Source organism: Onychomys torridus, chromosome 16 (assembly GCF_903995425.1).
Source record: "Onychomys torridus chromosome 16, mOncTor1.1, whole genome shotgun sequence".
In the NCBI taxonomy this organism is placed as follows: Eukaryota; Metazoa; Chordata; class Mammalia; order Rodentia; family Cricetidae; genus Onychomys; species Onychomys torridus.
Window position 1 is genome coordinate 19,350,801 of NC_050458.1, and position 26,879 is coordinate 19,377,679.

General features: G+C 42.4%; 1 protein-coding gene across 1 annotated transcript in view; it reads right to left on the bottom strand.

The window, feature by feature from the left end:
• Positions 1-26,879, bottom strand: part of Ext1 (exostosin glycosyltransferase 1) — a 288,694-nt gene that overhangs the window by 25,358 nt on the left and 236,457 nt on the right. Inside the window, exons 2-4 of the mRNA XM_036208729.1 lie at positions 13,934-14,027; positions 12,372-12,479; positions 8,242-8,361 (exon numbers count right to left, since the gene is read on the bottom strand). Coding sequence (XP_036064622.1) covers positions 8,242-8,361; positions 12,372-12,479; positions 13,934-14,027 — 322 coding nt within the window. The remainder of the gene's footprint in view (positions 1-8,241; positions 8,362-12,371; positions 12,480-13,933; positions 14,028-26,879) is intronic.

The window sequence follows — 26,879 nt, forward strand, 5'->3', positions numbered from 1 at the left end:
CACCATCTTGCAGGTCCCCATTTAAGAAAACGTGAAGTTAAGTATGGAATTCCAAGATTTGCTAAGTTATTAATGCCTCCATCGATCTCATCCCATGACAGAGAATGGGAGGGTAATCAAGTGAGCTCTACATATCTTTCAAACCTTCCCACTGGAAGGAAGCAGGGAACAAACTGAGAAGAATATGTAATCTCAACTCAGCAATATCTGCGTTTTTATCTTCCACTCGGATCAAAATTGCTCATTTTATATGGTTGGGTAACTTCCTGAGTTGATGGAGATTTTAGGAATCCAGCTACAATGCTGATATTTACTGTCTATGGTACAAAGGCATGGCTTGCAATGCTGTCATCCAGACAGCTATTGTGGGCACAGTGACATAGCCGGAAAGTTTTCACATGGCAAGCAATTCTCTGTATAACATTTATTCCATTTTTTTTTCAACTCTTGTACTTTCCAAATTCAGGCTATTAATTTCCTCTTATGGTGTTCCATTTAGAGCTCCTTTTGTTTTCTTTCTAAATTTATGTGCCTTTCAGCATGTGGTCACATATTTAAATGATCTTGGCTATCAAGACACAGAATAAATTGGCAAAAGACAGCATTAGAAATCCAAGCTACAAACAAATGACACAAAACCCAGAGATGTTACAAGTAGGTCGTCATTTGCTTGGGTCTCGGAGAGGCATGCTTCCTACAGTAGTAGACTATCTTTTTGATTTAAAGTCACAGCACTGTTTTCTTTGAAAATTTCCAAATGTGACCATCAGTTTCGGAACACTCTTGAAATACTAATAAGCATCTCACGCTCTATTCAAATGGATCTTTACAAAAAGATACTAGCATGGATGTGAATGCATAGCAAATGTTGAACTTGACCTTGGCCAAGTGATATGCCAAGATTCATCCTCTCCTTGGTATTGAAATAATAAAGCATCACTAATACTTATGGCAACCTCTCAGAATGTAAGGTAATCTGGCTAAATTCTTATATTTAAGATTTGATTTTGACTTTAAAAAGAAAATTCTGCTGGGCCTCTATGAGTTCAAGGCCAGTGTGGTCTACAGAGCTAGTTCCAGGACAGCCAGGACTATAGAGAGAAACTTGTCTTGAAAAAAAAATCATGCTTATTTCATTTTCTAGATACAGGATACAGGCAACGTAGAGTTTTTTTTAACATATTTCCTCATAGTGCTCATGGCTTATTTCTCTGAACTGACCAAAAATAGAGTAATTTTTCTATGCAAAGAAATGAAAATACCCCTAAATGATAAGCTTCCAGCTTCCGTATTGATTCTTTAGGACTTTGTTTTGGGTATGAGCACTATTAACGCTGTTTGAATGAGTGGCCAAATGTACTTCTAAAAAGCGCGCTCGCTCTCTCTCTCTCTCTCTCTCTCTCTCTCTCTCTCTCTCTCTCTCCATATATATATATCAACTTGCATCGTCAAAAGTTTGGAAGCATTTGGGTCTCATTCCACCAAGCAGAAATGTCACTTTTCAACCTCCTAACATCTTAGTTCTCCCTGTCACTTCTCTGGACAGCTCTCAGGATTCCTGCAAGGCACTTAGTGTTTACACTCTATCGCTGTGGAAGAAGACATCACAGTCAGAGGCCGGACACTCCTTTGCTATTTATCAGCGCGCGTGCACGCGCACACACACACACACATACACACACACACACACACACACACACACACACACACACACACACACTTTCTGCTAAGGTCCTCAATAAGGATAATACTTGCCAAGTGAATTTAAAGGGCAGAATGACAGGCTCTTCACTATTCTATGTCACCTTTTTTTTCCCCCAAAAATACTGGGCAGTGGATTGAAGGCCACAGCCATTCTATACGCTCTTGTTCATTGTTCAAATGATGCCGCCTAACACACAAAGGGCCATCGCATGCCATGTGCTCACGGCTGAAGCCATCTTTGATTGACGTTAGTTCACTGATTTTTACAGTAAAATGATCGGCATGACAGCGCTGTAGTTCCAACGCAGTCAGATAACTGAGGAACAAGCGAGGGAAACGTCATGAAACCCCCTCTGAAACAGTGCTTCACAAGCAGCCACAGGCTGTTGTGTCAGATGTCATTACAATCCCATGCACGCCCTTGCTTTGCTTGTCGTGATTCTGCGTTCCCGTGGTCCCATCCACGAAGGAACACCATCTCTGCAGCAGCTTGCCATTTCTCCCGTTGCCATTTTTCAATCTGTATACGGAACGGAAACACCCGGCCCCTAAGAGCTTAATCCCACAATGCAGTGCTCAGGCTTGAAAGCTAACAGAATCCCAAGAATGACAGAGGGGACCTATTCTGTCCTGGCTCTGGGGAGAGGGTGAGGAGTCCCATCTTCAATTGTGTCTAAGCATTACCTACAGCTACAGAGCTGGCATGATGGGTCGAATGTGAAATGTCCACCACAGGCTTGTGTGTTTGAATCCCTGGGCCCACCTGGAGATGCTGTTTCAGAAGAAAAGAGAACCTTTGGGAAGTAAAGTATTGCCAGAAAAAGATAGTAAGGGTGGGTCCTGAGGTCTGATAACTAAGTCCCACTTCCCGTCCACTTTCTATTTCCTAACTATAGATAAAAACAGGGCTAGTTTTCTCATACTTCTGCTCCCACGTTGCCCTTGCCATAATGGATGAGAGCCCACCTGAAACTGTGAGCCCAAATCATTCCGCCCTCCCTTAAGCTCCTGTCAGGTATTCGTTCATAGCAATGAGCAAAGCATTCTCCAAAGACTGGTAATTCCATTCTCAGGGCCTAAATTACAGTCAGTAAGGAAGAAGTGCCATAGAGTCTAAGTGTAGACAAACTAAGCAAATGAGCCTTGAGTCTATGCTGCCTAGAGTTGACTTGAACTCTCATCCTTAGCAGGGCCAAGACTAATCAAGAGACTTATTGTGTCTGAGTGCTAGGCCAAGGGGCACCTCTGACATGCAACCCTTGAGTTCACCTCGTGAGCACATATGCTTTGCTGCTTTGTGTATAAAGATGGCATTTCCTTTACCTCTTCTGCTTTTCTGTTTGTGCTGACTCCTAGGGTAATGCAAGCTCTGAATTAAGCTAGGAAAACAAGTGTTATCTCCCTGGCAATTTGGCTGAGAGGTCAGATTGTTACAATCCAATCTTGGAATGATATAGAGAGATTTGACAGCTGCTATAAATTTGAATGAAGTATATGGTTTTAGTGTTTAAAAAAAAAAAACAAAAAAATAAAACACAGCCGTGTTGCTAAAGAATTGTGTGGCTTAGATCCAAGGGGAAGAAAGCCTTTCCAGGCTCAAAGATGAAAACAGCTCAATGTAAGATTCTATTGTGATGAATGTAACACATCCAAGCTGTTATTGCAGGAGAATGGAGCTCTGTTAACTTAATAGACAAGAAACTGGATCCACACAGTAACTCACCACAAAGGAAATATAATTAATGAGATAGGATCTTTTGCCTGGCAAATTAGCAATGTTGCATGTGTGTTATATTTTAATTATAATCCTGAAGGCACAAGAACACAGCAAAGGAGGGTCTCTCCAAGACAGCTTGCCAGAGTCTAGGTTGGAAGCAACCATTTACCACACTGGCTCTCCTGTTGTAGGCAATGAGAGGTATCATTTAACGACAGTCTTCTTTCTTATATAGACTGTGTTATTTTGAAATATCAAGAGAACATATTAGTCACCCAAATAAGATTCTTTGGGGCAAATTAACAGACAAAAGAGAAAAATAAATTCAGTTTCAAATAATCTCCTGCTTAGAAAGGGGGCAGCTAGGGAATGAAAATGTGACTCAGTGGTCAGGAGGGCTTACAGGGGACCCAGGTTCAGTTCCTAGAACCCACAGGACGGCTCATAGTCATCTGAACCCAGTTCCTGGGGATCCAACACCCTGTACTGGCCTCTGTGGGCACTGAGTGCATGTGCTCCACATATACACATACAGGCAAAACATTCCTACACGCAAAAAGTAAAATACATAAATCTTTAAAGGACCACACAGCTAGCGTTTTATATTGCCTCTTAGGAATGTTTTTCCCTAAATGTGTATGAGTTTGGAGTTTGTATTATTTTGACCAAAATGAAGGATGGCCCACACTATTTAAATTACTTCCTAATCTGTTTTTTAAAAACAGCATGAACATTTTCTTATACCAATAAATATATGTCCTTACTGCATTTGGTGTTCATATAATATTGCTCAATGCAGATGCATCACAATTGGTCAATCTGTTTCCAACTACCTGACGGTGTATGGCGTTGTAACTAAAATAAACACCACAGTCTATGCCACTTACAGCCTTCTTCATTAGGTCATTATCTGTGTAGGAAAAGTGCAACAGGGAGAAGAAGTGCAAGGTGAAAACTATGCTTTCTTCTAAAGGTTTTAACCTCTGCAGAAGGGCTCAAACTGGGTAGCCATTCTCCATTGTAACGTGAGAGTCTTTCTCCTAAAAACTCATTAGGTCAAGCCACTGTGTGTGGAGATTCTCTATACACATCTGCCATCATGAACGTACATGAATTTATATGACGTATATGTACATATGTATATACACACAATACTGAAAAATTTGGAGTTTTTCTGTAATGAGTCTTTTTCTGTCCCACCAGCCATCTCCCAAATAATGACATGGAGACTTACTGTTATGAAAGCTCAGCCTATAGCTTAGGCTTGTTCCTAATTAGCTCTTATAATTTAAATCAATCCATTTCTATTAATCTACCTTTTACCATGTGGCTTTTTACTTTTCTTTCATTCTGTATATCCAACTCCCTCCATGTCTCTTAACGCCTCCTACTTCCTCTCTCTTCCTGGAAGTCCAACCTATATCTTTGCTTAGCTATTGGTTCTTTTGCTCTTTATTAAACTAATCACAGCAATATATCTTCATACAGTGTACAAATACTCACAACATTTTTCCTTTTAATAATATCGAAAATTCTTCATTTCATTTCATACTTTAATCTAGAATGTTTGTGAAAGAATGTACTCATCAAGTTTTGGGAAAAGATGTGCCTGAATTGTCCTAATCTGAAAATACAAGTATTTCTGTTTGTTTTTGACAAGGTCTCGTTCTATTCCAGGCTACTTGGGAACTTCGGTATTTTTCTCATTTATTTGTCAGAGTTTACATGTCAAAAAGATTAACTTTTTCGTAGCCTTACATTAACTGTGAACTTTGCCCTGAGTTTTGCATTTTCCTTATGGTGTCTCCTTCTCTACAGAAGTTTTAATGATTTCTATACTCAACATTTAATAGTGTTTTATGCCCAGAATCATGCTCAGAACAGCTTCTTTAACTTAAAATTAAGCAACTATACCCAACACTATCATATCTCACCCATTTTATTATCTTTTTCCTTTGCGTGCCTACATGAGTGGGGAATGCTGACCTGTGTGGAGGCCTGTGTGCAGGTCAGAGATTGACAGGTCAGGTCGTCTTCCTTGGTTTCTCTCCACCTTAGTTTCTGAGACAAGGTCTCTCACTGAAGCTTGCAGCTGGACTGGCTGGACATCAAGCCCCTGGGATCTGCCTGTCACTGCCCCCACCAGCATTGGGGTCACAGGCCCATTTCACTGCAGCTGGCTTTTATAGCCAACACTTTTATATTATCTACCCACTATTATATTAACAAATTTAACTTATTCAGAATCAAATAACATAATTCATATCTTCTCTCATTTGAAAAGCTGGATCAAAGCTGTCTTAATTATGATGGCTTTATAATGTGTGCTAATTAAACCATGGAAATAAATGATCTCTACTGCTTTTCAATAATGCGAGGCTGTGTTAAGGCATTTATTCTTCACACTAAAGCTCAGAGTAATTTTTGTCATCTTCTTTTAAGACTTTGATGTGTAGATCGAGGAAAATTGCTATCTTGACCATCGAGTCCCCCATTTACTCAACTTTTCTTTATGTCCCCCAATTTCTTCTGTCATTTTCATCAAATAAAAATAAAACAATATTTTTTCAAGTTTATAAACACATAGTAATTTAGCAAAATCTATTAGGACCTTAGTAAAGCCTGAACTCTTTGGTTCAGTAATCTCATTTCATGGACACTATCCTAAAGGAATAGGCAGGGGTGGAGCCCAGAATGCATGCAGAAAACTGGCTAAGGCACTGCACACATTCCTAGTCATCTACCCAGACAGCAGTAATTACAGACAGTATTCACAGCGACCTGCACCAGATGGGGAGATAAGCAGAGGCTTACCACAGGATGGTATTAGGATGAAGACAGATTAAAAACACAGTCTGAGTGTGCAGAAGGACAGCAGCAAGACAGGATTAAAAGGCTAGCATACACCCAAAGATGTACCAAGTAGCACAATAGAACAGTCTGGAAAGAGTAACTAAAAGCATGAGAAAACTACTCATAAGAAAGGAAAAAAAAAAAAAAAAGCTACCCTTTCAATATAGATCATGATTAAAAGCTAGCTGACTAAAGAGTAAAACAGTCTGATGTAAAACAATAACCATGAATGCACTAAAAATATTTCTGTGTATGGACACATACATAATAAATTAAAAGGTAAAAGGCTCCTTCTAAATGCAACCAGCCGAGAAGCCACAGCTCTTTCAAATGTAGACCCTGAGACTGTGGAACAGAATGAACATGACAAGCTAAGGGGAAATGTTTAGGACAAAAGTCAAAGGGTTAATATTTTAAATATTATAAACTTCTAAGATACAGAAGTGTCAAAAATATTGTGGCAATTTCTTTGGTTTATCTGTGGGCTTCCTGAGCAAGAGACAGAGGAAATTCAGTTAGTTTAGCTAACATTCTAAGAAGTAGGAGGTTAGAAAATGATTTATTATTCTTAAAGAAAAAACTCTCCAGTCTAACCAAAAAACAAAAGCAAACAGGAATTCAAAATAATCAGAACAGGCCGCCTGTTTGCCTAGCTTCAGGATATACACCAGGCATGTACATGGGGACATCCTGGTGACGGGTTGCCTAGGGCTGAGATCTGGAGACGTGAGGCTAGCATGGAAAAATCCCCACTGTGCTTGGACCAGCACTGACTCCAGTCCCCACCACAGTAAGAACACTATCATGGGGACCATGATAGTGACTTCAGGTGACTTCAGTTTCTGAGGCATTACTTGAGTGGTTTGTGTTTACTCAAGATTATATTTGCTTTCAGAGTGATCATTAATTAACTGCCCAAGGAAATCCTCCCCGAGTGTGTAATAAATTGCCCCGCCCCATTCTGTCAGCACCTGGGTCACCTCAGGAGACTGTCTGATCACTCCCCACAGGCCTGGGACTCATGAGTGTGCAACTTTCTGTCCTCTCTAAGCTCTTTGCGCTGCTCGGTGTAGCCTTGGGTCATTGCTATCTGCTCTGCTTCCTGTGGTTTTAATCATTTCCATGATTTTCTATTTTTCTCCTGCTTTAAAGAAGGCGATTTAAGGGAGTAAGAATATGGCTCAGTGGCAGAGTGCTTTCTCAACACGAGCAGGCTCTATGTTCAATTCCTAATCTCTCTCTCTATCTCTCTCTCTCTCTCTCTCTCTCTCTCACACACACACACACACACACACACACACACACACACACACATGTACACGTACACACATGCATGCATGCAGAGTAAAGCAACTTGAAGATAACTACCCACTCACCTGTCTGAGTTTCTACTTTTATAAAGGTTAACACTTCCTACACCAGCTAGATACGGTGATAACAATAGTTTTCTCCTTACTGTAACCTTACAACATGGGATGCTGGTTGGTTAGGTTGTTTTGTGTCTACAGAATCAATTTTGCTGTCTCTTCAAATGCTAGGTACTATGGTGCTGGCCAAACTGTTCATATTTTTAGAATGATAGAACAATACTTCCCTTACTTGGTCATTATCTTTTTGGCTAAATATACTCCAGAAATATGTCTTAAAAGGATGCTGTTGAGCTTGAGCGACAGGAAGACAGTCATTACCCACATATCTCTAAAATTATGTCAGACAAAGCCAATCCCTTTGTCCAGAGCACAACTTCCCTCCATGTCACTTCTGCTCCGAGAATCTGTCAGGAATGAAGGCATTCACTTGGGAATGGCAAAGCAGATGGGGGAGGGGAGGAGGGGCAGTCACTAACATGTTCAAGGGCAGAAAATTTGGTCTTGTCCCATTTGACCAATGGCACAACCCAATAGTGAAAGAGAGGTTGAGAAAAAAGGATTATTATTCCAGATCCTGAGCCAAGTGGTTTCACTTACCTCTAGTGTAGTTAATACAATCTTCTCAACTGAAGAAAAATAAGCCTCCCACAAGAACTGTGTCTGCTGTCTAAGTGCTAGGATTTTATCCTGATGAATAGACCTGATTGTAGAAGGAATCTGGAACAGAAGGGGAACACACAGTAATTATAACTGTACAAAAGAGACATGCTCCATCCAAATAACCCAGTGGATTATACTTTAATTCTCCAGAGCCTCTATTTTCCAGCAAAAGGCTTATTCAAAATCACCAACCACTAGGTAGAAATGCCCCCAAGAAATAGGAGAACAAACAGGGGGTCTAGAGAAGCAGCCTGAAAGGCATTCAAAGGTGTGGACATTATGCACTGGCTTAGTTCAGTCCTAAGATTCCATAGTAGCAGGTCCTTTGCAAAGGGGACTCCCAGAGTAACAAGGTCTGCCTCCTCCTCCTTAAGTCCAAAAAAATCTTTGGCCCTGAAACAGACAGTCAAAATTTTCTAAGAAGCAGATAAAGGCCTTGGGGAAAGAAAAGAAAAAGTTTTCTAAGAAGTGTCACTCCAGGAACCATAAAGCATCAATAAATGTGTATTTCTAGAGATGGTTCATGAGCTTCCCCATTCAATACGAACAGATTCAGCCATGTTTACACAGCCTGCCTTCCTCTAGCCTTTCTTGAACTTTTAACTTTTGTACAGCCGATAGCGCTCTCCTCTTTGCTCCAGCTCTTACCCCAATCTCACCGGATCTCCCAAACACTGTGTGTGTTTCTTCACAGGGTGTTCAATACCAAGTTAGGTAATTCTGAAGGAAAGCCGTTCTTGCTGTTCAGATTGCTACATATTTTGTGGCTAAGAGAATAGTCCTATTCAAGAAGTAAGAGCCTAATTGAACATGGCCACCTGAAGCTATCATCAGGATATTGTTATTTTTAATAGCAGCATAGCTTGATATTACAGTACAGGTGTTAATGGAACCAATGTGGCACTCTGGTTCTACCATTTACTAGATATACTTCCTTGGATGAGTTAGTTGCTCTCTCCAATTATTCATTTATAATATGACATGGTGGTTAGAATAAAGATAATGTAAGTGCTTAGTAGAGAGAGTGTCTACAATATGGGAAGCTTGATTATGATGGTTTATTATTACTATTACTATTGTTGGCACAGGGGGTTGCAGATTCAAGCTGGACCAACTGATTCTATGCAAAGGTGGGCCAGTTGTTTACTGTCTGCCTGTTAATCTGCCCTGATAGTCATCACGCCCCACCACCAACCCCCAGCGTAGTAGTTCTAAGATGCACTCCTTAGATTTCTGGTTAAGTTTCCTAGGCTTGCTCCCTCATTTCAACTACAGTTCAAGGTCTATTCCATTTATGTAATCTTACTCTTAGAAGATTCTTTGTGGTGATCAGCTGCCCTGTTGTGCTCACCTTTGTGCATGCTTGCCTCCCTACGGTGTGATGAATCAGGCAGATATGGGAACCTGAGCTAGATGAGGAATGTTCCGCCAACCACATTAATAGGAATGTTACCCCAAATATAGGTCTATACTATATCTGAGTTCTCCTTAGAGAAGAAGGAGATGATGGTACACTGTTAGGTTCAAGGCTGCCCCTAGGAGAAGCAATGAAAGTTCCCCACGGTAAGAACGGAAGGAAAAGCTGACTTGCTCTGTCAATAGCTCAAACTAGGTACTAAATCTATGCTCTGAAGGGACCATAATACTGCAAAAAAATACGATGGCAGCAGGTAAAGTTGAAACACTGGCAAGCTCAAGGTCAAGTGGAAATAAAATATCCTTAGAGGAGATAAACCATTCATGACATAGATCCTTGATAAGTCAAGAAAATTTATTTTTATTTACTTACTGAGAAAATGACCTTGATTGCCAAGGGAGAAATTAGAAAAAACTTATCCTCAATTTTCATAAGCATGCCCTTTTAAATGTTAATGGCATTCTCTAAGTCATACAGGTTGGCATGGCTGTTTCTGTCATGGCCATGAGAACTAATCCATTAGGAAAATGCCAAGAGCTATCATTGCTATATTTCCTCCAGAAAAGTCAAGTCCAGGGTTCTTCTGAAGGGAAGAAGGACATGTCACAGACTCAGCCACTAGTACAGTCCTTCTCTTCCATGGCTGCTTCATGTCTTGAGGACTTTGTAGAGTTGTGTGTTCCACTAGTTCTTGTGTGGGACTGAAGTGTCTCCCAGCACTCTCCAAGTGCTCTGGAGGACAATTCCAAATGACTGGCAGGATGGAGTTCCAAGTTCTAATGGTATTTGGCTATCCGTTATTAATCTTCCTGTCCTCAGAGACAGGTATGGGAAAGTGATAAATTAATTCCAATTTGGATGGAATGGTCTGGAAGTTGTAGAGCTCAATGAAGTCCTAATAAAAGGTTATGTATGGTAACAAAACTAATAGGATCTACCAAAATAGATAGAGAAAAGCCATGGCATGCTTCTCAGCGACAGGATGACAAGGACATGTGCTAACAAAAACACCAGAGCTGCTCTAAAACAGGAAATGAAAAATTGTAACATAACAAAAACCATTTCCCAGAGCACACATTTGGGCTCTGTGCCAACTCTTTAAAACCACTGTTAACAACAGCACAGTCACTGTTCAATATGGAGGCAGCTGTGTAAAAAAACAGATTGCAGATGAGGAGGAAAAATACTAGAAAATGTGGGCACAAGGGTGTGAAAAATACATTCTTTAGAGTCAAGTGAAAAAGTGACTTCAAAAGGTGAAACAGCCATCAACTTTGGTGAAGAGATAAGACACTGGACAACCACACTTCGGTGTCATGCAAAGCTTTCCACCCCTCACGACAAGCTCCAACTGGTTCACAGCAAGGATGCCTTGGTACTTGGATGGAGAACACGACTGATGTTTGTCATATCCAAAGTTTCCTTTAAAATGAGCATGTAGTATTAAAACAGCATAAAAGGAAGGACAAAGGCAGTGTGGGAAAGCACCACATACCTCCATTTGAGTGAGTGACTCAGACATCTACTATCCCTACATGGTGAGGGCTCTTTCGCACTCTGTCTTGGGGGATGTCCCCATTGAATTATACCAGGAATAGTTGCTACAAACATTAGCTTTTCATAAGATGCCCAAACCCCTTTCTCAGTGAGCACCTATGAAATTATGTTTTGTTTAGAACAGAATGGCCTAACTCCAATGAACAGGTTCATTATTTTCAGAGTACACATTCCTCCAGGACTGTGCTGAGGTTCCCAAAGCGCCAAGATCACAGACCTGAGAACCACATGACAGGAATGTTCTAGAGCTGTCGTGACCTAGGCTTGAATAATCCCACAGTGCTCTCCATTAGAGGGTACATTATCTGTCCGTATTCTCTCACAGTCCATTAGCAGACCAGCCAGGAGCACAGAAGAAAAATCAAAAGCACAGTTAGAAACTCTATTCTATGGGTATCAGTTAGTTTTGTTTTTAAAGCAAGAACATTAGAGATAATATTTCTACAAAAACGTGTGGAGGTTTGAAGATAAAGTGTCTAATGCCATGAAAGACAAACATTAACTGAGCTATGAGAGTGTAGCAGTTTACTGAGAACCTCAAACACGACGGCAGGGGACTTGGAAATCCTCACAGAGTCTTGTTACCCTTGCATTTCTCGAAGGTTGAGTTCCCTTCCCTGGAGCAACTGCAACTTTATTAGGGACCCTTCTTTTAAATATTCATCCGAGTGACAGCCCTCCTGTAGGAACTCAGGGTTGGCACTGCAGTAGTGGTAACCCTGGACCAAATGTAGACCTTGTGTTCTGGAGTTAACCAGAATTGAATACAGGAATGGAGGCACGGGATCTGAGGGGGTGTCAAGTCTAAAAATGTTGGTGCTGAAGCTGAAGGGACTCCTCCACTTCTCCTCACTCATGCATTTTATCAGCAACAGCTACTTCCCAGAATATATTCTGTGGACCTGGACAGATTTTTGTGTTGGAAAGTGAACAATATCATATTAAACGACTTCATATTCACCATGACACAGGCAATTTTCTCCTGATAAAATTTCTTTTATGGAGCTGACCTTTTGGATTCATCTTCTTTGAAAGTTTGGATGGGGGCAGCAATAATCTGCTGTTCTGCCGAAGGCCACAGCCTCTTCCTTACCTGTAATAACAATCTCTCATCGCCGATGACGGCTGCTTGGTTCCAATTAATCACTTCGGAGAATGGCAACTCCCATCCATTGCTGAGCATTACAGGGACACAGGCAGCCTGAGCAAAGGAAGGATTTCGTGAGTGTGAAGAAAGTGACAGCACGAACCGTTCCAATCAGGAAAAGAATCAGTACAAATTCAATTACTGGCATTGCTTATGTGACATGGGTCCTGGGCTGCTCAGGCCAGAAAGAAAGTAAGTGGTTCGGAATTACCAAATCACATGGGATTGTAAGCATCCAGACCAGACTTGAAGGTTTTCAAATCTTGCCTTAGCATGATAATATACCTTTTCTATTCTAGGACATAAGATTTGGCTGACCTTACCTCTATGGGGATGACTGGCCTTGTTGCAGAAGTTTTATTGATGCAACAGAAGCTTTTACCAATGGAATCTGAGCATAAAACCAGCCTTGAATACAACAGTTTTGTCAATGTAAGTGCTACCCATTCACTTCCGCCATGGTTCACCCCAATGTCATGAACTAAGAGAGACAGAATGAGGCCCAGCCTTTCTGGGTAGCACTTTGTGGACTCCTCTATTGTAGTATCCAGTTTTCCTTTGCTCTATAAACATCTAACTCAAAACTCTGTTCCCTCCAGCATGGAGCATTGCAAACTACAGCCATACCAGACTCTAGTCTGCACTGGGACCCAACAGGGCACATCAATAAGCTAAAGACAAAATGGAACTTCCAAGGAAGTCTTTATCCAAACCAGAGAGCCATTTGCTTCCTTAAACACTTACGAAGCTGCAAGAATGTTAGCACGCTTCTCAAAGCGCACAAAGCACTGTAGAATGTCCTGCTGTAGAAGAGCGCTCTTCATCCTGAGGATCCCATAGGACTCAGTTAGCATGACAGGGTAAAGATGCTATGCAACCCTCACATACACAGATTCAGACAAAATGCAAATTACTGGGAGGACAGGAAGGAAGGATGAGAGGAACAGTGAGCACATGTCATCCAAGAAGGCTGGCTGCAGCAGCAGGAGAAGGCATTTCTGCGGTAAGACTGAACGACGGAGAGACTCCCACACAGGCTTCTGAGATTCCTCCAAATTGCAGAGCTTTGGAACATCAGGCTGAGGAAGTCCCATTACTCTCAAGAGTTTAGAAGAACTCATAGAGTACCAAGATGAGGGCCTAACCCACAATTTCATTTTGGGGGGAAATAACAACAATACCCCACTGTCAGTGCTCCTGAGATTAACTTGCAGGAAAAGAGGAGAGCTCCTCTCCTAACTGAGGAGCTAGACTGGCCATCAGATCTGTCTGCAAATGTGTCCCTGATGGATCCAGTTCCTGGGTGGTGAGACCATTTGATTGTCTCATGTTCGAAGGCAGGGAGTCAATCTTCTTCCCAATTCTGATTCTTCAAACAGATTTTCTTGGGAAAAAATTTTTTTTTTAAATTAGGTCCTCAGCAAAAGCCATGGCTTCTTTTTGACTACTGTAGGAGAGTGAGAAAGCTGAATGCTTCCCAATGCTGGGAAGCTTCCCAGTCTTCTTACCTGCAAAGCCTCCAGGAATCTGAAGGACCCAAGCCTGCGGCCACGAGGAACCAGACAGAAAGTGGCATTGTGCAGCATTTCCCGGTAATCATATCTGAAACAACAAGAGGTGTGGTCAGCAAGTGGAAATCCAAGAGGAAAACTGGATGGCTGAGGGTCATGGGGTGCATCCATTTTTCCTGCATATCTGACCCTAGGCAAGGGGGGCTACTCTCACTTTTCCATTTGGGGGTAGAGAGCCTGTGGCATGGAGATCATCATATTGTATAAAGCAAACGGGATCTCTTCTGCAAACAGTTTATAAAAGGACAGGGCTAATGGTCCTCCTAATGACTTGTCTTGCCTAGCCTCTGTCCCCCAAGATCAGATGGGGAGGGGCAAAGTCTCGTTATGTAGCCCTGGCTGGCCTAGAACTTGCTCTGCAGGGAAGGCTGGCCTCAAACTTATAGAGATTCACCCACTTCTGCCTCCTGTGTGCTGGGATTAAAGGTGTGCACCATGCAGATCCCCCCCTCCTCTGTGAAACAGTTTGCTACCATAGGCAGGAGACGCATCCCTGAGGCATCTGCTTCTCCCTTAATGCTGTGCCACTCAGCAACACTAAATGTTCTTGTTCTCTATTCCCCACACCATGCTATTAAAAGATACTTTGGAAACCTCCATCCTGAGCACAAGCCAACATTTGTTTTCTCTTCAAACTGGAGTTTCCACATTTAACCCAGAACATTCAGTGACTCCTGACAAATAGCGCTATGCATAAGAATGGCGGCTTTGACTTTTGACAGAAAGTTGGGGGTGTGGGGGAGGGGGGCAGAAGAAAGCTAGCATGCAGAGTGAGAAAGATCCATAACAAAGAAAGGAAAACAGCAGGGAGGCATTGGAAACTTGGATAGAGAATGGATGGTTAGTCTTTTTACTCAAATGCCATGCAATAGTATTATACTGTTTGGTTTTTATTTGTTTGTTTGTGGTTTTTGGAGGAGGAAGCACTCCAGACAAATTATAACACCATGAGTGCCACCCATCTCTTATTGTTAATGAAATGTAGGACCACCAAAAAAGCACTTCACTGTCTGAGGCGGCCACTTTACAGGTGTTTAAGACCAAACATGTTCCTAAACCTGCAGCTTCAACTTCAGGAGGAGTCTAAGAAAACTTGGGGAGCTAGAGATGCCCCGTGTCCTATAAAGGCTCTGCATCCTCCAGCCAAGATGAAAATCTTCTCATTTTTCAAGCACTTCCAATGCTGAGCAGACAGGTGTGACTCTGACAGTAGCATATGTCACCAGCATTTTCTAGCTCTAATAGTCTAATTTAACCATAGCCTGAAGGCGCTGGATTCTTCCCTCTTCTTTTTTGGGGATATTGATATATACATTCATATTTTTAAAGTCCACATCTATTTTTACATTCCCATATAAACTAAGCATATGGGAGTAAGCCAATTTTCAATTATAAACCCGTCATTAAGAAGAGACATCATGCAAAGGACCATTTGCTTAAACAAGCATGTACAACTAATTTGCACAAGAAAAGGTCACTGTGAATAGATTAAGATTATCTCCATTGAGAGCAAAATAAAAAGCCCTTGCTGCATTAATTAAGCTGCAAAATAGACTTCAAAGTGGAAAGGATTTTTAAGAAGGATCAAATTTAGCTAAATAAAAATATTAAATTTTGATGGTAATGATGTCTCTTTTTCCACCAAACACAGAAAAATAATTGACAAGTATCTTCAAATTGAAATGTTGATAATGTTTGAATTCTACCTAATAGGTAGAGGGGGGAAAGAATATACAGACACAAATTTATGTGTGAAACTTAAACCAATTTTTTTTTTAAATATAGAAAGGTCGAATATACTTCAGACTCCTGCAAGGTTTAACAGATACCCAGAATAGAAACCCCCGAGGGACCAGCACACAGTCCTACATCCTCATCATTAAACTGCTAAAAATGTAAAATCTTATTAGTGTCCTGGATTGTAACAAGTTTCAAAGTTTCCACTTGCAGAATTTACTTTAGAGAATGTGTGGAAGGAAAAGAAGGGCAGAAAACTCCTGGGGAAGAGTCAAGTGACATTTACACTGACTTTTAAATGGCTGTACAGAAGCATTAGCTGCTGATGTAGCAAAGGAAGCCACATGACTGAAGCTGGAAGCCATTCATACACTGAGATGTGCAAAACACCCTTGAGCCAGTTAGTACCTGCTATGAGACCATGAACTTAACACGGGAGCTTTCGGGGTATCAGTTTTGTCTTTGGAATTAGGAGGTGTGGCCTTGTTGGAGGATGTGTGTCACAGGAGGTGGGCTTTGAGGTTTCAAAAGTCTCACACCAGGCCCAATCTCTCCCTCCCCTGTGCTCCAAAGCTTTGCTTGCCTCCTCCAGTGTTCAACACCAGGACAGTGATGGGCTCACCCCATGAAACTGTAGGCCAGCCCCCAATTAAATGTTCACTTTTATAAGTTGCCTAGGTTATGGTGTCTCTCCATAGCCATAGAAAAGTAACTCAGATGAATCTCTTCCATTCCAACTTTTAAGCATGCTCAGCCCTTTTGAATTCTATGGTCAATGAGTTCATGAAATACTGAGGAGCTTCAGTTGAAGAGATGACAATACCCTTTAACTGGGCCAGCAACTGGCTTCAATTGGGGCGCTTCCTATTTTGGTATCCTTGACCTCCATCTCCTGTGATGCTCTTTCACTGAACTCAGCCATTCATTTGTTCGTCTATCCTTCTACAAAACACTTCCACCATATTGTCGCTTTCAGACAGACACTATTCAGAGGTGGTCTATCTACCCAAGAATGATCTGACAACAGATAAGATGTAAAATCTCCTAAAGGCATTTACGTTGCCAAGGAAAAATACAGCCATTACTCCAGCATGACACATAGGAACCCTCTGGAATCCCCGCCCCCAACCCCAAACAGACATTTTACTAGTAAAAATTAATTAATTGATTTAGCTTTCTTGAAATAGTGCCAAAGGCATAAACAAAGGAGAGAAATGTCCATTTGAGAACTGTAGTGGATAGCCCAGCCTTAAATAGCTGGCATCTGTTCCACGACCTGCCCCATTAGACCTGTTTCCATCTCTGCCTATGAGAACTGAGAACTGAACCCCAAGGAGACACACCCACACCCAACTCCTGCCAGGAAGGGAAAAGACAACCCATCAAAGCAGAGTAACATTTTCAAATCATACATCCAATAAGGAACTTTTGTCTAGAGTATGTAAAGAACCCTTCTGACTCAACCAAAAGAGAATCCAACGTAAACATGGGCTAAGGATTTGAACTGATATTTCCCCTAAAGAAAATGGATAAGGTGCCAAGAAGAGCACAGGAAGATACCGAACATCATTAGTCACCGGAGAAATGGAAATCAAAACATGAGGAGGCACCACTTGCTACCTGCTAGGTATTGTTGAAGAAGACCGATGAGAACAATCATTGATGAGGTGTGGAAAACAGGAACCCTTCCATGGTGCTGGTAAGAAAAGTGAAATGGTGAGGCTGCTTTGGGGACAATTTGGCAGTTCCTTCTCAAACTAAAAATGAACTTTCATATGACCCAGCACTTGGGCATTTATCCCAGAGAAATAAAGGCTTACTTTTACATGGAAAAACGGTCCACAAATGTGTACAGCAGTTTTAATTGTAATAGCACTATAGTGGAACGCGCAGAGATGCCCTTCAAAGCATGAATGAGACAACAGACTGTGGTATATAGACAGAGCCTAGAACACTTCTCGAAAAATGAATCAAATAAAATGAAATGGGACAAACGCCTCATATATACAAGAACCCCAAGGATGTTAATGCTGAGCACAAAGTTATTCTCTAAAGGGTATACATTGCTCCATTTTCATAACACTTGGGACAGCATGTAGTTACAGGGTGGGAGAAGTGAGTAGTGTTATCATTAGTTAGAAGTGGGGGAGACAAGCAGGTAGGCTTGAGAGGTCAAGTGGGGGGGTACTCTTCTAAAGTAGGCCAGTTCTCCTGCTTAAGTCAGGAAATGCACAGCATGCTATCATCGCACATACCTTAAAGACAAACACACTAACCTACATGAGTTGGGAAGGAGATGTGACAACTGCTCTCTAAGAATTTCCACTTTTAATTGATAAACCGGTTTGCTCCAGTTTGCCGACAGGCATTACAGTCCCCACTCCGGAGGAAATGACGCAGGAGGTGGAAGAGTTTTCTTAAGTGGTTACAAAGAAATGTACTATAAAGGACATGACCTTGGATTTAACCTGGAAGCCAGTACCACTCAACAGCTATGATAATTTTCTTCCTAAAGCTGTCCTGAACAATGTACGGGATATACCCCATTTACGATGAGCTACGGAATAACGCATATTTGAAGGTTTTTGTCAGCACACAGAAGGCACTGTTTCTAGCAGTGAGTCAGTGTCACTGACAAGAAGAGGGGCAGAATGGTACCTACCATGCCACCAAGTGTTCTCCTAGCCACTGGTATCACCTGCACTATCTGGGAACTGCAGAGATCTCAAGATCACCCATGCCCGCTCAATCAAGAACTCTGGGGAAAGAGCCCTAGAGTCTATGCGAATTCGCTGTAATGCACAGTACATTTTGAGCAGCACAGGCCTGGTAGTTAAGAACTTAGTAATCAAGAGCTCAGGGGTCAACCACCAAACCCTGGATTCACATTCCAAGCTTGCTATATGTAAACGGAGTGACCTTAGGAAATGGTAATTTGCCTAGGCTCAGTTTCCTTGTTCATCCAAAGGGGATGACACTTCTACCATGCTGATCAAATGATACATTTAACTAAAGCACAGCACCTTATAAACACTTCTGAAAATGATAACTATTTACCACAGCTGAAGGGAGATGGCAGATAATAGGAAACACAGGCAGTTGTAAACGAGGAAATCTGGGTTGAAGAATTTGGAGTTTGGATCTCCTGTGTGACCCCCATGCAAAATCTCTTAGCTTCTGCGAGTCTCAAAGCTGTGAAGCTCAAATGAAATTATGTACATGCAGTCTAATCAGGAAAGCAGTATGCAATTGCAAGTTATTATGGCAAATTATATCAGAAGGGATGGAATAAACATTTTTTAAACACTACCAACAATTAAAAAAAATAAAATAAAAACAGATTTGCAGAGACAGCCAAGAGACAAATGGGAAGCAGATCCTTGAAAAAAACGAAACCAGAAGCAGTGCGTCTCAACACAGCAGCGGCGTGTAGTGTAAAAGCATTTTTCTCATCAGAAGCTGTACAAGGAAGAATGCTACTGTGGCAGCTTGCAGTCTGCCTGGGGTTTCCACAGCCCCACTGTCACACGCGCACTTACCAAACGATCGGCTATATTGATAGCCACAGAGGACGGGGAAGAAGCCAGCCATGGGTCTCTAACCTCCAGACTCACATAGTTCCAGTCTGCCCGAGGTGGTAGTTTGTTTCCACTATTTCTTTATGAACTGGGCACACATGTCCAGCTGGTCGACTTCTTCCAGCCCCAATCCTTATAAGTAATTACTCTCCCTCTGTTTACCCCCAGGTTTGAGTCACATCTCGTATGAAAAGAATCAGAAGGAAAATGCTTGGGATGGTTGAAGTTCCACAGAGTGCCCTGGGATAAGGAAAATGAAATGCATGCAGATTCATGCAGCAACATCTCTGTTCTTGTGTGTGTGTGTGTGTGTGTGTGTGTGTGTGTGTGTGTGTGTGTGTGTGTGTCTGTTTTCTTCCATCCACTCAGCAAAAGTCAGGAGGATGCCTCTCACATGTTAGGCACCACTTAAGGAGCTCCTCCTGGTCCAGTGAAAAGACTGAAATGATCAGATAATTATAAATTAGTGGGGATGAGGAGATACTCATATGGAGGCATGTGCTGGTTTATGAAGAGAAGATAAGGCATGGCCACAGGTGGCATTAGTGAGGAAAGAGAGCACAAAGGTCATGCCGATTTCTAGAACTTCTAGCAAAGTCCTGTTGGGGGAGCAAGAACTAGCAGGTACAGGGAGGGGATGGGCATTTCTAGGCTAGAGGTAGTTCACCAGGAACAAAGGGTCCAAGGTGAGGGGGAACATACTACAGCACCAGTCTCCCAACTCTCGGATCCTGATCGTAAAGCCATTTGCTCTTCATTACACAATGCTGTTTCTGGTCAGCCCACATAACATGTGGTGTCTGAAGACACATGAGTCTTATAAAGACAATTACTAAGCTGTTCAGCTCATCTCTGGACCCCTTGACAAGCAGCTGCCGCTTACAGGGCCTTCTCCCCAAAACTTTGCCCCAGCTTACTATTAGGGGTGCCATGCATGACAGGCCTCTCTCTGTCTTCTAAGCTTGTTGCTTCTTCCTCTTCCTAAGTCCAGATTTAATGCTTAAAATGTCAATTACTTTTGAGGGTGAAAAAAATTAAAGGTCAGGACATGGGACAATATGAAATTGATCCCTGGCACAGATTTGAACTGAGAAACATTTAGTAGGAGTAAGGAAATGGGTCCAGCTGGCCACTGTGCTGAGTTCCCTTGAAAACACACGCCATGGAAAAGTACATATGGCAGAGGAAAGTACGGGTTCCAGTGGTTCCAGAGCACTCACTGGGTTTGTGGGATCTTTGTCTGTCTGACATGTCCTTACAGGTCTTGGGAACATAACTGAGCTGCTTTACATACATGTCAATCAGTTACCCAAGGACCTAGAACTGCACACTGAGTGTGACTGATCAGTGTAGCGATAGCCTCAGGGGTAATCAGCAACACAACACGCTTGCAGCAGCAGCTGCTACTTAAAGGTGGTGCAGTTCCCTGCATTGAACATTCAACAGGCAACCAACCAGTCATGGCAAGAATTAGGAATTCCTCCCTTTGCCATCTCTGGTGTGAGACCGCCAATTCTAGGCTGTCCATTGCAGACAGGGATGTTTGTATAAAACCAAGGACAGGCACTTACATTCATCTTTTCATATTTCCTGGCTTCTAGACAAGACAGTTTTCTTTCTATGCCAATTTAAAATCTATTTCAATACAGAAATAGGAGGAGGAGAAGGAGGAGGAGGAGAAGGAGGAGGAGGAGGAGGAGGAGGAGGAGGAGGAGGAGGAGGAGGAGGAGGAGGGCAGCATTCTATGGGCTAAGGCCCCTGTGAGAGGCACTAACTCTCATTAAGTATCATCATACTATTGCCATGGATGTCCATGTCCTATGTAGGTTCGATACACAGGTGGATACAGTGACACCTGCCTTTTACCACAGAAGAAAGAGGACGGGATGGTTGGCATCAAATATGTTCTTGAACACACTGGGTCATCATCTGTATGGTTTCTAATCTTGCCCATAGCATCACCACTGACAGTTCAGAACTGTAAAGTGGTAATCGTTATTCACATACATTAATAGACACAACATACATTGAGCATATTGCGTATTTCTAAAAGGGTAGAACACCACCATCCTGATGGTACAAGCCTTTAACCTCAGCACTCAGGAAGCAGAGGCAGGCAGGTCTACATAGCTAGCTCCAACAGTGAGTGAGGACTACAGGGAGACCTGGTCTCAAAAAAAAAACAACAAAAAACAAAAAAACAAACCATCCTGGATCCTGCTAGTCAAACAGCAGCTCAATGGCTAATATATAAACCCATGAATAAATGCAATGACAGTGACAGCTATACTAATAATAGTCCCCTGATTAAACCTTTCCTGTGAGCAGAGTATCACACGGTCTATACCCTCCCTTGTGTTTTATCGTTATAACCACCATGAGGAGTAGGTGCAACTACTGTTCCCCTTTCACAGGTGGTGATGCACAAAGGCTTTGTGGAGTTTGTGTAAGGAAAGTAGTGCTGGCAGTGTGTTCTACAGTCTCTCAGAGCTTTTCCTAGAAGAAGGAGAAACACAGAGGTAGCAAAGGTGAAGACAGGGATTTGTAATACAGTGTGCCCTGCGACATTAATCTGGGGGAGCTCTCAGGAGGACACAGGTCTTGCCGCACCCGCTTTTATACCCTCCGTGCCAGATTTCAAAACTATTCTGAGAGGAATGCAGTCCTAAGGCATGTGAATCAAAATTCTCTGGCTAGAAATGAAGTGTTTCGGACAGGGCTAAGTAAAGGCTTACCTGGGTACAGAGGGAAGAGGAGACACAGGCAATAAAAAAACAAAACAAAACAACAAAAAACACCCGCTGTAACAATGGTCTTGATGGATAAATGGCCCAGAAGAGATATATAGCAGGCCACTCAGCAAAGGAGAAGGCCAAGGTCATTAACTTACCATTAGCTTTCCCCTAGGTGTCGTGCCACAGGAGATGGCCAAGTGGAACAGGGCCAGAAACGTGGAATGAAGGCTAGAAAGATCTGGACAGGACAGGCAGCACAGAGTGTATATTCTGAGGACAGCTTCACCCTGGTTAACAGGAGTGAGGATGACGGGGATCTGGAAGTGAACACTTCAGGCTTCCCTGTCTTTCTGCCAAACTTCCACTCCTGATGTCTAGAGCCAGTCCCCAAGACCACCCATGTCCTGGAGCCTGTCTTGACCTATTGCTCACTCTACTAAGTTGTTCATTTTTACCCCTTCCTTCCCTCAGCCTTCAAGAGTCAGGGCTTAGGTCTTACTATCTCTTGGTCCACAACCTACCTACCTACCTATGGCTAGCATTCACCAGCTTACACTGTGTTGTACAGGGGACTATGAAAGAAAGGTGAATGTGAAGTGATGTAAGTCTTCATTATGACAAGCTCAACTTTAGCCAATAAGCATATATCCAATTCTTGATCACACCAAGCCTACCTAAGGTGATGTTCCAATTTCAGTGGGACTCAGAACAAAACAAAACAGAAATCAATCTTTTATTCTTGGTTTCCCATTTGTACATTTAAAACCCCATTTTCTCTGTCTTTATTTCTAAAGGTCTGGCAACTTGTTAAAAAGTTATCTTCTCCTTGAACAGTGATGAGAATTGGAAATTTGTGCTTCACCAGGCCTGATAAATAGCATTATGTGAAGATCACGTCAAATGCATGCACAGTGGTGCTCTCACTGAACACTATCCTGCCCTCCCTCCATGCCTGAGCTGAGGAGAACAATTGCAGACCCTCCTGATGGCTTCTCCAATGACAAACACTGACTCCGTCCAAAAGCAAAGGCTTTCCACCCACAGGAGGATCGGACTCACTCTAATGTTCTAAGTACTTCTCTTTTTGATTTCAGAAAAAGACCTCTTTTCCTCCCTGGCTATCCCTGTCTGCCCTTAGATGAGGCAAATGGTTGGAATTCCTGATGGGCTTTTCTCATAGCCAGGGAAGGCAGGGATGGAGACAGGGACTGACTGAGACACTGCCACTCTCTGTTAGTGCTTAAACCTTCTGTCTGATCCCTGCACTTAAGTGATTACAAAACCTTGAGACATGGCCCTGATTTTGATAACCACATCTTCCCTTCTTCTCTCCCACTATCACCAAAACTGGGTTTTAATTTTTGACTTAGATAGGAACAACTCAGTCCTGGGCCTTTGACACTGACTGTGCAAACAAGACCTTGGAATGGCATCTATTAATATGTTAAGTGCTATAGAAATCTAGGGCACTCAAATGTAAGATGTAAGTTTCATCAAAGAAGATGTCAATAAAAAGTGTGCCTTTCCTCCTTTGGTATGAGGATGTATAGACATACAAATGCAGGGGTGTGACCAAGTGACATAAAACATTTATACCATGGTAAAAAGAAAAAAAGTGAATGTTACATATTGATGATGTACTGGACCACCATTGTGAGATAGCTGAGTTCTTAGGGACTAGGAAGGTTAGTTGGGGGAGACAGTCTATGGAGGCAAGTCACCTCTCCTTCCTCCAGCAGGCTATACTTTCTACAGTCCTCTGGAGAAGCTGCTAAAGAGATGTCTCTTTCTGAAACAGGGCTGTGGAACAAAGAAAATAGATGCCTCTGACTGGACAGAGGTAGAACAGATGATCCTGAGGATGCCTTTGTGCCCTGGCATCGTTGGATGTTAAGGTTTGATCAGGCTGATGTGTTAAAAACAAACAAACCTGGCTCCCAGCTAGTGGTGCTACTTTTGTAAAAGTGAAAAGTTCGGATTTAGGAGCCCTATAAAGGAGCTACATCACTGAGGGCATGCTTCAGAAGGTCACATCGCACCCTGACCTTGTCCTGTCTCTCACTGCTCTCTGTTTAGCACTATCTGAGCAGATTCATATCTCCCAAACGCTCCCTCTTCCCCATAAACCCAGATCAATAAATAGGGGCCAAGGATTGTAGACTGAAATCTCTCATACTGCTAAATATCAGAATCAAGCTAAAATAAAGAATTCCTTCTCTGGGGCCCAGAGAGATGGCTCAGTGGCTGAAAGCTCATCCACATGGAGGCTTACAACTGCCTGTATATTCAGTTTCAGGGGAACAGACACCCTATTCAGACCCCCATATGCTCCCGCACACATGGTCCACGTACCTACAGCCAGACACACACACATACACATACAGTAAATATTATTTAAATAGAGCATATTCTTTTAAAAGATCCTTCTTTGAGATTCTCTTCTTAGGAATTTTTGTGGCATCTATGAGAAAGTAACCAACCTATTACGGATGAGTACTGAGCAACTTCTACACACCAGGTAGGCTTCCGAGCCCCAGGGAAGCGAAGATGCACAGTGGTCTAGGACTGCCTACTAGTAGAATCTGGTCATTCAGCAGAAAGCAGAGTGTGTTCCCATCCTTCACTCCCTTGCTTCTCTGGTGCTACTCCTCCTTCCCACGGAGAAGGAGCTCAGCAACAGAAGCACATTCAAGTGCCTGTTGGCTTTAAAACAGACCAAGCCCAATCTTAGCCCCTTAAAATCTGCTTTCTATCAAATGACTGAAGAACCCTGCTAAATGTCATGCTCTGTGTAAAATGATCCCAAAGGCTCCTCCAGCTGCTTAGAACAATATTCACACCCCTTGGATATGGGGACCCATTAAAACTAGCCTCTACCCACAGCTTCAACATCTCCCTTTCTCGCTTACCATCGATAGCCACAGAGATCTCAGTTTCTCAGCACAGCATACTTGCTCTCATTCTTATACTTGCTGTGCCTGAGACTGGACATTCTTCTTCCAGATGTTTTCCAGGATGCCCATCAGTGTGCATACTCCTCAGAGAGGTGCTCCTAGATGGGCCTGTGGGCAGGCCTTCCCCACTGCCTTGGTGTGGCTCTGTCCTGACACTGAAGGCTGCCTGAATTCAAGCACATATTCTTTGGAGGGCTCACTCTTCTTTCCCACCCAAACAGCAGGAACACACTTTTCTTGTTCACTACTATTACCCCAGTCCTGAGTATATGTCTGGCCTAGAGTAGTAATCTTTTATGGTGTCTTTGTTGATCAAATGTCAGAGCATCCCATCCTTATCTCATTCTTCAGGGTCTATAATGCTTGTGAGGTTGCAAAGCATCCAACTGCTGCTGTTGGTGTTCACAAGAAAAAGTCACATACGTTTCCAAACAGATCTTGAAAAGTCCCCTTTCATCTTTGTCCTATGAAATGCTAGCCTTACTTCTCCAGTTAATGTTAAGATTTGTCAATGTCTCTGAAAGCAAGAGCCATTGCAAACGTCTTCAGGAACAACCTAGAAAACTTTAGAAGCATCTTTTAACATGTATATGTAGAGTGATACTGTAAAGCCTGCAGGGACGAATATTCACAATAAAGTTTCTGCTTTGGACTTGGTCCCTTACACAGCTTAAGAAAGCCATACTGACTCAAGTTTATTCTTGTTTATAAAACCGAGAGTCATCCTGACTTTGCCTATCTCACAAGGTGCTCCGGGGACCTTGCAAGACAGAGAATCAGAAAACACTGAGGAAACCGAAGTGCCTGCGAGTATCAGAAAGGATGAGGCGAAACCTTGGAGTAGCTATTGTTCTGAGTCACCAGCAGAAGATGTCAGAGGCATTATGTGCCTCTTTGCTTTGGAGGTATCGATCATCTTTTAAAAGCATCCCGAACACTGAATTTGTTACCAAGGCCAATGGTGATGAAGTGCAGGCACCGTAAAGCTAAACTGCTGGCTGGGGTCCCTGGTTCTCCATTGCATTCAAGTTCAGCCATTGGCTAACTGGTCTGTTTTTAGGGTGTGAATCTGAACGGAGATGGTTCGGAGCTCTTGGCTATGGGGCCCTCTGGGAGGGAGCACTTCTGATACATGGAACATCTTTTTGCTCTGTTCCATTAAAGCGTCAAGGCTTTTAAATAAACCGCTAAGTTTAACTTGGCATCAAAACACAAAGTGAGTAACTTCCTTCGAAGAGAAGATGATGCCTCAGCTGCATGTCCGATACACAGCTATGGAGAGTTGACTGCAAAAGTGATTTCGTCCTCTTCCTATGTACGCCCTTAGACCAATTGTCTCAGGATTAATTCTAAGCAAAATGTAGGTATGATCTTTTTGGAAAGTTATTAGCCCAGCCGCCGCCAATCAACTATACCCCTCTCCACAAGTGTTGGGTTTGGAATTATAAAAGTTTTGGAGGTGTGAAAACATAATTGGAAAACTTTTTTTCCCCCTGCTTAAAGGGCTAATTGATTTCACAGGTGTTTAATTATCATTTGCTGTGAGATAATACCTTGTAGTGCCATAAAAAATGGATTTAATTTTCGAGTGCTTGCAAAACCATTGCCAAAGCCAAGTTAGAGCTGAAGCTAGATAATTATTCTATAAATCAAACACACTGCCTCCTTTCTTTGAAAATTTTAATACTTGGGGATAATGATATCTGACAACCTTGAAACTAACATAAAAAAGATTTGCCTGCCAAGTGCCAAAAGGCAACCACTGGAGCATTTCAGGCAGTCTGGTTCATTACCAGTGACTCAGATGGCCTTAGGACCCGGGCTGCAGGCTTCCAAATCCTGCCAGCAGCAAGAATGTTGGTGTATGTCCAGGCGTAGG